At 41.6% G+C, this 14,017-nt stretch overlaps 1 protein-coding gene across 2 annotated transcripts in view; it reads right to left on the bottom strand.

Moving 5' to 3' along the window:
• Positions 1-14,017, bottom strand: part of Acsl1 (acyl-CoA synthetase long chain family member 1) — a 68,983-nt gene that overhangs the window by 17,621 nt on the left and 37,345 nt on the right. For both annotated transcript variants that reach the window (XM_090354135.1, XM_090354134.1), the window contains 6 exons: positions 10,941-11,005; positions 7,512-7,613; positions 3,576-3,675; positions 3,175-3,353; positions 277-309; positions 86-137 (listed from right to left, as the gene is read on the bottom strand). In XM_090354135.1, the coding sequence (XP_090210261.1) occupies positions 86-137; positions 277-309; positions 3,175-3,353; positions 3,576-3,675; positions 7,512-7,613; positions 10,941-11,005 (531 nt within the window). The remainder of the gene's footprint in view (positions 1-85; positions 138-276; positions 310-3,174; positions 3,354-3,575; positions 3,676-7,511; positions 7,614-10,940; positions 11,006-14,017) is intronic.

Below are 14,017 nucleotides of genomic sequence, written 5' to 3'. Positions count from 1 at the left end.
GAGTTAGCTAGTGTGTGTCATCCAAGAAGGGGGCAGAGAGCACAGCCCCCAGATACCACTGAAGCAATTCCATCTCAAAATGTACCTGTAGTTCCACTTGTGAAACAAATTATTGCAAGATCTTCAGGAGTTGGAAGCTGAAGAAGAATAAAACAAACAGAAACTAGTCTCAAAAGAGAAAATTGCAAGCCATAAAGCATCCCCACCCCCACTTCAAATCCTCTCCACTGTGATGAGTAATGAAAACAATACACTGTGGCAAGTATATCTGCTTACCTTGGGCTTCCTTTTGTTGGCTCTTCCAAGGTCCTTAGTTAAGAGAGAGAAAAAAGTCTTAGTAATGTCATATGCAATCACTTCAAGCTGCCTTTACTCTGGGGAAGCTGGCTCAAAGATAGCATAATGTTTAAATTAAATGAACAATGGTACATTAACCAGAGGCGAAACATTTATTGATTGTCCTAAGAAGCCACTTTTCCAGTTATCTTCTTTTTACAGGTCTGGCTTCTGAAATAGGATTTACTCAAATGAGAGCAGTTGATATCTTTTACTGTGTATTTTCACTTCCACTCATTTTCTTGTTTGACCTTTAGAAAAGTGCTGCTTCTCACCCTTAGGTCTTCTTTATCTTCTCAGAACCAGAGTACAGCCCGGTGTGACATCCTCCCTGGGAGAAAAACCAACCTCTGCTACATTTAACAACCAGCCACTTGAGAGAGGCGCCATGATTTGCACTCCACACACAGCCGGGAGATGGGCTTTGACGTCCTATGACTGGGTGTCAAACAGTAACAGAAGACCACTTCCTAAGCAGTCACAAAGGTTCAGAAGGATAGATTCTTTTCTAGATGTTCCCGATAAAGCTTGAAATGACTACCACTGCATGTGGTTCCGTTTATTGCATTAAGCGACTTTTGTAACCATTAAATTAAAAAATATATCTTCTTTTTTTCTGTTAAAATTGAACAGTTTGAATACAGGGTAGGCATGCTTCTTAAAGGATGGAAAGTAGACAGGCCTGCTCAGGGGTCAGTGAGCCTTTACATACAGGAGAGAGCTCTAATTAGAAAGAGGAACACTGATGTCTACTTGGAAGTTAACTAGGCTGGGCACAGTGATGCACAGTTGAATACTAGAACTCAGGAGGCTGAGGTATGGACATCACTTGAGCCTGAGAGTTCGTGACCAGCCTAGGGAACACAGTGTGAGATGTCATCTCCAAAAAGGCTAATAAGTGAGCGAAGGCAAGGATAATTTTGATAATTTTTTTCAAAATCATCTTCATTAGCTCTATATTTCTACTTAATCTACTCAAATTTCATAACTTCTACAGAGCTTCAATTCTTCAAACCAAAGCTAAATAAAATAGCTATACTTTGCTTTTATTATTTATTTATTTATTTATTTTTTGCCAGTCCTGGGCTTGAGCTCAGGGCCTGAGCACTGTCCTTGGACTTTCTCAAGGCTAGAGCTCTACCACTTGAGCCTCAGCACCACTTCCGGCTTTTTTCTATATGTGGTACTGAGGAATCGAACCTGGGTCTTCATGCATGCTAGGCAAGCACTTTAACCACTAGGCCAAACCCCCGGCCCCTATACTTTGCTTTTAATTGGAGGAAAAAATATTATCTAAACAAGTGAACAAGTGCACTATTTGCTAGAAAAGTTTCACAGTTTTAAATCAGTTTTGTCTTTTTTTTTTTTTTTGGTACAGGTCCTAAGGCTTGAACTCAAGGCCTGGGTGTTGTTGTGGAGCTTTTGTGCGTAAGGCTAGCACTCTACCACTTGAACCAAGCAGAACTTTCAACTTTTTTTTTCCTGCCAATCCTGGCTTGAACTCAGGGCTTGAGCACTGTTTGTGGGCTTTCTCAAGGCTAGAGCTCTACCACTGGAGCCACAGAACCATTTCCAGCTTTTTTCTATATATGTGGTACCAAGGAATCAAACCCGGGTCTTTGTGCATGCTAGGCAAGCACTCTTACCACTAGGCCAAACTCCTGGCCCAAGAACTTTCAACTGGAGATAAGAGTCTCAGAGATTTTCCTGTCTGGGCTGGCTTCAAATCTCAATCCTCAGAATCTCAGCCTCCTGAGTACCTAGGACTACAAGTGTGAGTTACTGGTACCCCATGTCTTCTGGGTTATTTATATTTATTTTATTTATTTGCCAGTTGTGGGGCCTAAACTCAGGACCTGAGGATTGTCGTTAGACACTTTTTGCTCAAGGCTAGAGCTCTGCCTCTTGTGCCACAGCACCACTTCTGGCTTTTTCTGAGTATGTGGCACATACTAGGCGAGCACTCTACCACTAGGCTACACTCCCGGCCCCTGCTGTGTTATTTTTAAAAAAGGCAATTATAAAACAAAATAAACTGCCAACTTTAAGGGATGGGTGAGATTGAGATACATGAAGACCAACAGAAAGGGTGGCAGTGATCAAGATGCATTAGAGTTATAACCTGACATGTTGAATTGAACAATGAACTTCTCTATCACCATGAGTTGCTTCACATAAGGTCTAATAGGGTCTTTAAAACCCTATTTATAACAGTTTTATAAAAAGATTTATAAGCTCTTCAGAAAAAGCTACTTAGTCCACTGGTTTCTATGATGTGGTTATAAAAAGATTTTCCTGCTGCTGCTGCTGTTGCAGCTGCTATGAGCTTCCTTGAATTCTAATCAGTTTATATGGGCAGCACTAATTCTCGCTCAAACAGTTACCTTTAAACTTGTATTGACTGTGAATCTTACATCAAAAAAATGATATTAAGCCAAAGCAAGTACCTACATTTGGGAATGCAACAAAAGAAAAGAAGGGAGACCAACCTCTCTGCATGGTGCCGGGTTTCAGAGATAAGTCAATATGTAAAAGGCCTAGATGTTCACATGAACAACTTCCCCTGACTGAAGCTGACAGGTACAGTTTCAGCACTGACTGGCATCATGCATCAGGCTCTTGAATAAATATGAGTATTACAACTCACTTTATAAGCAAAGACTTCTGCAGGTATTAGCACTGCCCAGCCACAGAGAATTCTTCACAATAAGAAAATAGGACTCCTGCTAGGTTTTGAATGGCTGCTGGGAGAACTGGAAGGGGACTGCAAGCAATCCTGGGTATGTGAGATGGGTATGTGAGATGGGTATGTGAGATGGGGCAGAGACTATGACTCACCTCCATGGCCCTCATGCTGATGATTTCCACACCACACTTCTTGCCTCGCTCCACTAGGTCACTGCCGTAGGAGTCCATGACTACTATGACTTTAAGGCCTGGCGTTAACTTGTTTTCTACACTGTCTAGTAAGAGTCTGGCCTTATCTGGCTTGTCAGCAAAAATCACAGAGAGTTCAGCTGTAAAAGAGAGAGGATGAAGAGTAAGCATTGGGGTGTTTGACTCTAATATCTGACCCTGGAATAGGGTAAGTGCTACATTCTCCTTCTTCTTCTACTGAGTTTGTTTTTTTTTTTTTTAATTCTTTTCCCCTCAAGGTTTGCATTTTACCACTTTCAAATTTTTTTAACTTTTTCAGGCATTAACCAACAACTAGGTTGATGCTCAGATCCCAAACTTACCTTTGTTGACTATATACGTGATGGCTTCAGCTCCAAGGGTATCATAGAGGGGAACCACCACCATGGAATATGTGAAGCATGCCAGCTCAGTGATCACCCACTAAATGGTAAAGATCAGGGAGAAAAGAGGAAGATGTTCTATCAGAATCACTCCAACACTCCTCTGAGAGTCAGCAGAATAAAATCAACATTTGTTTTTTGTATCTACACTCAGTATAAAGGAGAGCTTCATAAAGAAAATAAAATCCTTCCTCCTTCTTCCAAAGAAACTGTAATGTGCCTGAAGAAGGGAGGCAAGCCTGTGAAAAGACATTAATAATAAAACCAGTGAGCATGGGTAGGGGCAGTCAGGCTAGAAGGGCAGGCAGGCTGGAGCAAGATAACTGCAGAGCAGACGCTTGGGAAAGGCCCACAGCAGTATACAGAACAATGTGGGGGTAGGGGAGGAGGCAATATATATCTCTAACAGGAAATTAAAAAAAAAAAACTTCCCCCTGAAAAGTGTCACAGGAAAGAAATGACAGAAGGATTACTCATCTTGCCACAGCAAGATGACTTACCTAGCTGATCAACATTTCTGGTGACCCTTTTGGCCACTGCAGATATTTCTGCATGACTCAGCTGCCGTGGGAAGAGAGCACAAGCATCCCAACATCTCACAACTTGGCCTGGAACTGGGATGTTGTGGGGTATTTTGTTTTTGTTTTCTTTTGCCAGTACTGGGGCTTGATCGCAGGGCCTAAGCACTGTCCTTGGGCTTTCTCAAGGCTAGAGCTCTACCACTTGAGCCACAGCACCATTTCCAGCTTTTTCTGTGTATGTGGTACTGAGGAATTGAACCCGGGTCTTTGTGCATTCTAGGCAAGCACTGTATCACTAGGCCAAACTCCCAGCATTTTTTTTTTTTTTCTCTTTTCTGGAACAGACTTTAAGTTGTCAGCAGTGGAATCAGAGCCTCTTGCCTCTCAAGAGAGGACATGTGCCTTTCACAGCCCTCTCTTTGCTGTGTCTTATTCTGTCCCTTCACTGTTGTCAAGTACCTCACTCCTCGACTTGGATACAATGTGATGTGAATGTATGCAGAGCCTGGCAGCCTTTGACCTTGGCCTCCCCACCCCTATTTCTTTAGAGACTCCATTCAGGTATCTCCACCAAGAAGCCCTCCTTGGCTGATTACCTATAATCTTCTCACACCACATTAGAGAATTATCACCTCTGGGGTTTGTCTTCCCTTATATAACACCAGGGATAGAACCTAAGTCATTGTGTGCAGAGGGGCTCTATATGGTGCCTGGCCTGTAGCAGGTGTTGAATGTAGGACGCGGTCTAGTTGTTGTAGTGAGGGAGATGCTATGGGTATATATACTCATGGTAAAATTCTACTAGAGAAAATATACTAGATATGTTTGTCTGGAATAAAAGAAACCAATGTCTATAAGTATAGTTGCAGGCCAGCTGTGGGGAATGCTATTTTTCCTTTCATGGAACATGACTCTTTCTTTTTTGGGGGGGTGGGTGTGTGTCATGGGGCTTGAACTCAACCTGGGTGCTGTCCCTGAGCTCTTCAGCTCAAGGCTACGGCCCTACCCTTGAGCCAAGCTCCACTTCCTGTTTTCCTTTTTTTCCATATTGTAAAGAATAGAAGGGTTACATTATATTCACCAGATAGAAGGTGCGTTACTTCACATACATTGATACCCTTTCTCATGTCTTAGTCCCCATTTCCCTCCCCCCACCCCCACCCCTCATCTTGTTTTACCCCCTTCCCTATGCGATTTCAAATAACCAAATACAAAGTGAGATACTGTAACAATATGAGATAACCAAGGGACAGCAAGAGAGATGAGAGATAACATAGAACATTAAGGACAATAATCACTCATTATATGGCTTTTGTTTCTATATCCTGGAGGTCCTTTCATTTAGTGTCATTCTATATGTCCTTATGTATCTAGGTTTTATTCTATTGCAAATCTCTGCTAGGAGAGCCCAAGGTTTCTAATGATTATGACAAATGAGGGAAACCATTGAGCCTATGTTTCTTTGAGTCTGGCTTACTCCACTTAATATGATTTTTTCCAAGTCTTTCCATTTCCTTACAAATAGGGCGATGTCTTTCTTTCTTTCTTTCTTTCTTTCTTTCTTTTTTTTTTTTTTGCCAGTCCTGGGCTTGAGCTCAGGGCCTGAACACTGTCCTTGGACTTTCTCAAGGCTAGAGCTCTACCACTTGAGCCTCAGCACCACTTCTGGCTTTTTTCTATGTATGTGGTACCGAGGAATCGAACCCAGGTTTTCATGCATGCTAGGCAAGCACTTTAACCACTAGGCCAAACTCCCGGCCCCTGTCATTCTTTCTGACACAGAATTCCATTGTGTATAAATACCACATCTTGTTGATCCACTCATCAAGTGAGGGGCATCTGGGTTGGCATCATCCAGAAACAAGGACATACTAAATCCACTAGCACAATGATGTTCATTGCAGCACTATTTACCATAGCAAAGATATGGATCTACTTCCTGTTTTCTAGAGGTTAACAGGAGATAAGATTCTCAGTTCCTTCTGTGCCTCAGCTGACTTAGAATCTTGATCCTCAAATCTCAGCCTCCTGAGTAGCTAGGATTAGAGGCGTGAGCCACCGTGTCCGTCTGGAACATGACACTCTTAAGAAGCTATTCTGATTTATAAATCAGGAAGCAGCATGGATCATGTCTTTTGGATACAAGTATGTAAAACAGTAAGTTTCATTCCTTAAGCCCAATGACAACTTTTCCCAAAGCAGCTCTGCTACTAACTTGCTGACTAACTTTTTAAGCAATACCACCAAGATACAGTCTTACTTAAACTGACTCTTATTTAAATTGACAAGCATGAGTCTAGGTAGTTAAGTAATACACTATACGTACATGAAGCCAGCTCATAGGGGTCCTGCCCCCACAGCCCCAAGATTTTCTTTACTTGCCTCTTTGTTTCTCTCTCTATTCCTTTCTCTATTTCTCTTCTCTTCAGTTCTCTCCTTCTCTCTCCCTCATTTCCCTCTCCCTCTCATTGTCCCCCCCCCCCCCCCCCCCCGCCTCTTTCTCTGCCCGGGGTTAGCCATGGACTCTGTTCCTTCTACCTATTTCTTCTGAAGATCTGGGATTACAGAGACATGAGCCACCTCTCCTGCTTGTTTGTTGAGATAGGGGGAGGGGTCTTGCTAACTTTTTGCCAGGGCTGATCTCAAACCACAATCTTCCATCTCTGCCTCCCTCTAGCTGTGCTCATAGGTACATGCCATCATGATGAACTTTTTTTTTGAGACAGAGTATTGCTAACTGTTTTTGGGGGTGGGGGGAGGAGGAGAAAGGGCTTTGCTAACTTTAGATTTTAACTGTTATTATAAAGGTGATATGCAGAACGGTTATAGTCATGTAAGTCAGGTAATGAGCATATATCCTTTTGGACAATGTCACCCTTTCCATTGCTCTCTCCCAGTTTTTCCCTCCCATCTCCACCATGAGTTTTGTATGGTTTATTTTCAATATCAAGTCTAGTGAATATCACTGCTGCATTTATTGACCCTTTGTCCCTTCATTTTTTTCTTAAACCCAAGTTGGCCTAGAACCACAATCTTACTCCATTACCATCTCCTGCAGAGGGGGGTTGGCCCCTGGCTTGACTTTGAGATAGTGTCTTGTTACTTCCTTCTGCCCTTCCCACGTTGTCCTCAAACTATAATCCTCTTCCCTCTATTTACCAAGTACCTGGTATAGGTAGGCATGAGCTATCATATCCACTGTCTCACATGTATAACTTCATAAGGCACAAAACAAAGCCTTTCTCAGCAACACACAGACCAGAAAAGCTAGGGTCAAGCAGATGCCTGCATGAGCTCTGGTTCCTATCTACCTCCACCCTTCAGAAGACAAGTATAGGCATCTAGTAGTTAATACCTCAGGTCTGTTTTGAGAGAAGATGCCGATGAACTGATCTGAGGAGGCCTTGAAGCCCTTCTGGATCAGGGCCGAGCCTATGCACTCTGACATTTCTGCAACCTGAAAGGAGGGAGGAAGACATCAGAAAATAGCACTGGGCCCCATTTCAGAGAACAAAATTCACCAGATAACATGTGTAGTACAGTCAGCAAGCAGCCATGCACAAGAGAAGGGCTATTCCTTTACTGAAATTATTATAATGCCACAGTTTTATTTGTTACAACTCAAAATTATTGGAACTGATTATATGCTTTCTTCTGAAAAGCAAAGGAATCTGAATAACTATAGATGACACACAATGATGTCACAACTTTACATTTACTTTTTTGTTTTAGTTTTATATTATAAAAGCAATAAAGAGATATGGATTATTCTCTCAATCTGTCTATGTCTCTTTCTTTCTCTCTTGCTCACTTTCTCAATATAAAAAACTAAATCCAGGGCCTTGTACATGCTAGGGGCAAGGGCTCATTCCATCTATCTCCCTTCCTTTTGACAGTCCTGGGGCTTGAACTCAGAGCCTAGGCTCTGTCCTTGACCTTCTTTTGCTCAAGGCTAGCACTCTACCACTTGAGCTACAGCACCACTTCTGGCCTTTTCTGTTTATGTGATACTGAGGAACTGAACCCAGGGCTTCATGCATGCTAGGAAAGCACTCTACTGCTAAGCCACATTTCCCAGCCTTGTTGTTTTGATACAGTCTCAGTATGTAGATGTAGACTCCAGGTTGCCCTGGGACAATTCTCTTGCCTCAGCTTCCAGAATACTAGGTTGCAAGACACCACCACACCCAGCTAGAGGTTTTTGTCTTTGTTTTCTTTTCATGCATAAAGAGCAGCAAAGTAACATATCGCTGGTAACAGAAGCAGCCAGTTTTTTTTTTTTAACTTAAAAAAATTAAGAGTAAGATCTTCTCATTGGAATCTACAATTCTGTTGTTGAGTTTTTATTCTTAGCAAATCATTCAATATATACAGAGGTTTTAGAAGTCTTTCTGTACTTATTCAAAATGATCTAAAGTAAAAAACCAACAAACACTAAGGCAAAAAGGCAAGTGGCTGGCTAGTTAAGTGAGTGCATGAGAAAAATGCTAAGTAAACACTATAATTGTGAGGAACAGCAAACTTTGGTTAATAGTATTTAATAATTATTATGAGCAATATCTAAATAAGTTTAAAAATCAATACTATTAATGAAAACACTTTAAAAATCTATTTACATTTGAATTCTCAAGTGTACTTTTAAAGCAAACACACACACACACACACACACACAGAGGCCTGTGGGAAATGTTGCCCCACCCATCCCCACCAGGAATCCAATTGGTTCTGGGATGTGGAGCCATCCAGCTTTGCCTGTGGGAATCACATTGACATTGGCAGGGTGACAGTGGAGTGACTGAGAAGGCTGGGTGTCTTCTATTCCACAGAACAGCTCACAGCTACAGGTGGCACTTGAAGGACTGGAATCTGAGGAATATCTGCAATTGTTTGCAGACCTCATGGGGAGAACAGACATCTATATGTATTTCTAGAAAGATGGTGCATATCCTATCTTTATTTAAAAAAAACTCAAAGAAATTGCTAGCCTTCAAAAGGTCAGATTAATTGGGCAAATATAAAAAATAAAATAAAAGTTGGGCACTGGAGGCTCATGCCTATAATGCTAGCTATTCAGGAGAGTGAGAACTGAGCACTATGTTTTGAAGCCAGACTAGGCATGAAAGTCCCTAAGATTCTTACCTCCCAATTAGCCACCAAAAGCCAGAAATGGAGATGTGGCTCAAGTAGCAGAGTGCTAGCCTTTAACAGAGAAACTCAAGAACAGCATGTAGGCCCTGAGTTCAAGCCCCAGCACTAACACAAAAATAAATAAATAAGTAAATAATACAAATCAAAGTTGATTTCACCAGAGTCCACTTTACATCTTCCCCAGACTTCAACTGAAATGTGTAAAACATAGATAAATACCTTTGGAAACTTCAAAGATTGGGCGTCTGTCTTGAAAAATTGAATCTGCAACCTTGGTCTTTCCCCTTCCAGCCAATAAATAGAGTAACATTAATCCTGAAAGCATTGGAGAATTCTTTGAGGCCTGAAAGCCATCATACATATGTGGCTAACACATATGAACTTTTCACAGGACTTGTGGAAGTGAGACAGGGACTAAAGGCACAACAGAGGTAAGAATATCCCCGGTCACCTGAGTTACATAGTGATGTTCCTTCTTTGGCTAGGCAAGGCATGATATAGTTCACACTTTTTCTCTTGAGATGGAGCCTATTGCATTCTCATCACCCATCCTTGAGGAATGGAAAGAAATTATGGTCTCAGCCCAAGGAGTCCCTGTCAGTACTAGTCCCAGATGTGCTTTGTGGCAAAAATGACAACTCCACACACATACCCACACACACACACAACACACACACACACACCCCTTCAAATAAAGAAGCAACTTTCACCGAAATCAATTTGTAGTCATGAATGCCACAGGATTACCTGGCTGGAAGCTAGAGAGAGAGACAGAGAGTAATTTCCTGGACAGCTGTGCTGTGTGGGAAACAAGGCAGGGAAGCTGGCTTCCAGCTGTGCCTGCTTGTCCTGGGATTGCACTGGGGAAAATGCAGTGATGTCTAGATTTGGCGTAATTATAGTAAAATAAACATAAAAAGCAATGCCTTCCTGTTCTATAACCTGACATTCATAAACTATGTAAATAATTAGAGCCACCAATCAGTGGAACCAGAGAGTGAAAACAGTGAAAATACTTCAGTTCCATCTTCTATTGTGTCCAAAGAGCAACCCAGGTCAGTTAGGAGCTTTAGGCTGGCCTATAACTCAAGGTCACATCCAGGAAGAGCTGGCCTAAGGCAGCCTTTGAGGATCTATGCTGAATCAGATTGAAGCAGAAGCTGTCAGGCCTAGGTTACTTCCTGTCCAGCTGCCAATGTGCAGTTGTGATTTGGGGCAAGTTATACTTCTTCCTCTGGCATGTTTTCCTCATTTAAAAAATATGACAGTGATTTATTTATTATTATTATTATTTTTTCCCAGATCTGGGTACTGAACTCAGTCCTTGGGCTTTTCCCTCAATAGTGCTCTACTATTTCAGCCATAGCACTGCTTTTTTTTTTCTATGTATGTGGTACTGAGGAATCGAACCTGGACTTTGTACATGCTAGACAAGCACTCTACCACTAAGCCAAACTCCTAGCCCCATGAGACAGTGATTCTTACTGCAGGTTGAAGCTTCCAAATTCCTAGTACCCCTCAGGTAGAGAAGAGTAGTCCCATTAGGGTCTCAAAGGAGTCATATGCTTCCAAGTGTTTTGGCCCTAATTATGGTTAATTCTGTAGTATGGTGATCAGTCAGAGCCAGGAAACTCACCTGCTTGTAGGAAAGCCATTCATAGGGTTGGTCTGGTTTCCGAGAGCCTAAACAAGGGCCATTGTCTAAAAAAAAGGGGGGGAGGGGAATCACAAAATAAAGGATGGTCCTAACATGTACAAATATGCCTGTATTTTGATTCTATCCCACCATATTCTACATGATCCATTATTGTTTTTTCCATATATTTTCTATTGTAATTAATAGAAGGGTTACATTATATTCACCAGATAGAAGGTGCATTACTTCACAAATTGATACCCTTTCTCATGACATGGTCCCCATTTCCCTCCCCCTGCCCCCACCCATCATCTTGTTTTCCCCCCTTCCCTATCCGAATTCAAATAACCAAATAAGCATATATATAATATATCAGATAATAAGGTAAAATACTGTAACAATATGAATTAACCAAGCAACAGCAAGAGAGATGAGAGATAACATAGTACATTAAGGACAACAATCAGTAGTTATATGGCTTTTGTTTCTATATCCTGGAGGTTCTTTCATTTAGCATCATACTATATGGCTTTATGTATCTAGGTTTTACTCTATTGTAAATCTCTGCTAAGAGAGCCCAAGGTTTCTACTGATTATGACAAACGAGGGAAACCACTGAGCCTATGTTCCTTTGAGTCTGGCTTACTTCATTTAATATGATTTTTTTCTAGGTCTTTACATTTCCTTACAAATGGGGCGATGTCATTCTTTCTGATGGAAGCATAGAATTCCATTGTGTATAAATACCACATCTTCTTGTTCCAATCATCTAGTGAGGGGCATCTGAGTTGTTTCCATATCTTTGCTATGGAAAATAGTGCTGCAATAAACATCGTTGTGCTAGTGGATTTAGTATGTCCTTGTTTCTGGACGACTGGGTAAATGCCAAGTAGTGGAATTGCTGGGTCATAGGGGAGCTCTATGTTTAATCTTTTGGATGCTACATTATTCTATGTTAATTATTTAATTAGAAAGGAGTTCAAGTCAGAAATGTTTTCTCCCTGGACTTTGGTCTGAATTTTTTTTTTAATTTTTGGTGTTCTGTTTTATTTCTAAAAGGAGCAGGGGAGATGGGGATAAACAGAAGAGGAAAAATAGGAAATTACAATCTTTCTGGACACTCAAGTTTTGAATTCTCTTTAATATCCTATTGGTTTAGGCCAGGAGCCAGTAGTAAGAAGCAGAGATCCTGTTGCCACAAGTTTTCTGATGAGGAATCTCTCAAAACTGCAGAAGTTTAAAGTATTCTCCCTCAGAATATGGAAAGAGAAATGAAGTTATTTATCTGACCAAATTCTGATTGCCCAAACAATCAGCTAAAATCCCATGAATTCTTATTACATGGGTAAAATCCTAATGGCCCAGAAACAAACTGAAGGAAAGATGAAAAAGGAGGAAGAATAGGGATTATCTGTGAGAGCCAAAGTTAAGAATGCTTTCAGATACATTCTGATTCCAACCTAGATAGCAAAAAATAAAGAAAGAGATCCCAATACATCTGTCATCACCCACTGTAGGTTTGAATTCAGAAAGGCATTCTACATTTTTGCAATGGTGGGGAAAGAGCTAGAACCCAGGGCCTTACACATGTTAGGTGAGTGCTCTCCATTTGAGCGAGATCTCCAGCCCTCAAACAGGTGCTCAGATTGGGCTATAGATATGGGATAAATGAGAGGAAAAGCAGGAGAATGGACCTCCCTGGTGTCATGACAAGCCTGGCCCAGTTATCCAGATTTTATGCTCTAGAGAGGTGTGATGTACATGCACATTCAAGCACCAGTCATGAAGATGGAACACAATGACTTTTCAACAGAAAGAAAACATTTTGGACCCTCTTTAGTTTGCATAAATTACAGTAAAGGCAGAGCAGTAGATGACTGCTGATGGAGAAAAAAATGCATCAGCTGTAGGAAACCCTGTCATTTTATTCCTCAAGAATAGAGGCTAGAAAATTACAGCCAATGGCCCAGAGTCCCATTGCTTGTTTTTGTAAACAATGTTATTGGAACACAGATGAAAGTCATTCATTCATGAATTACTGAAACTCTGTCACTTACCATATGGCTTAAGAAGACTAAAGTATTTACTATCTGGCCATCCACACGTAAGCATACCAACTCCAGTTTTTGTCTGTGGTGATAAAGCCCCAGGCTCACCCTGTAACTTAAAGCATATACCCAGGCCCTGCTATTAATACCTTTTATTTATTTTTTTTGCCAGTCCTGGGGCTTAAACTCAGGGCCTGAGCACTATCCTTGGACTTTCTCAAAGCTAGAGCTCTACCACTTGAACCACAGCATCACTTCCAGCTTTTTCTATGTATGTGGTACTGAGGAATTGAACCTGGGTCTTCGTGCATGCCAGGCAAGCACTTTACCAGTAGGCCGAACTCCTGGCCCTGAGAGAAGAGTTTTATAAGATTAGTAAGAATTTAGCACAAATGCTGATTAGGGGTGGAAAGAAAAGGACTGTATGATCAAGAGAAGGAATAAAAGCACTCAAAGGCTGGGTAGGAGAGCAGAGGTGGCCTTGTTTGAAGATTGTATTCCAGGGGGAGTGATGCTAGAAAGGAGGAAGGTACCAGACTTCATAGATCCCTATGCTACAGTTAGAAACACAGGGTCAGTTCATCAGCCAACATTTCCAAAGTGCCTTTTTTTTTGGGGGGGGGTGGGTCATTGGGCTTGAACTCTGGGCCTGGGCACTGTCCCTGAGCTCTTCAGCTCAAGGCTACCACCCTACCCCAGGGCCTGGGCATTGTCCCTGAGCTCTTCAGCTCAAGGCTACTGCCCTACCACTTGACCCACAGTGCCTCTTCCGATTTTCTAGAGGTTAATGGAAATAAGAGTCTCTCAAACTTTTCAGTGCCCAGGATGGCTTTGAACCTTGATTCATACACCTTAGCCTCCTGAGTAGCTAGGATTACAGGCATGAACCCCTGCATCCAGCCAAAAGTGCCTCTTATGGATCATTGCTTCCTAGGAAGGTCAAATGATGGTCAACTGTGGTCAAATAAACTTGAAAACTCCGGATTACCCGGGCCCAGTTAAACAAGTTTTCCTTGACTGCAGAAACAT

The sequence above is a fragment of the Megascapheus bottae genome, chromosome 20 (assembly GCF_031878675.1).
Source record: "Megascapheus bottae isolate mThoBot1 chromosome 20, mThoBot2.hap1, whole genome shotgun sequence".
Taxonomy (NCBI): Eukaryota; Metazoa; Chordata; class Mammalia; order Rodentia; family Geomyidae; genus Megascapheus; species Megascapheus bottae.
Note: the sequence above shows the minus strand (reverse complement) of the source record. Positions and strands in the feature narration are given on the sequence as shown.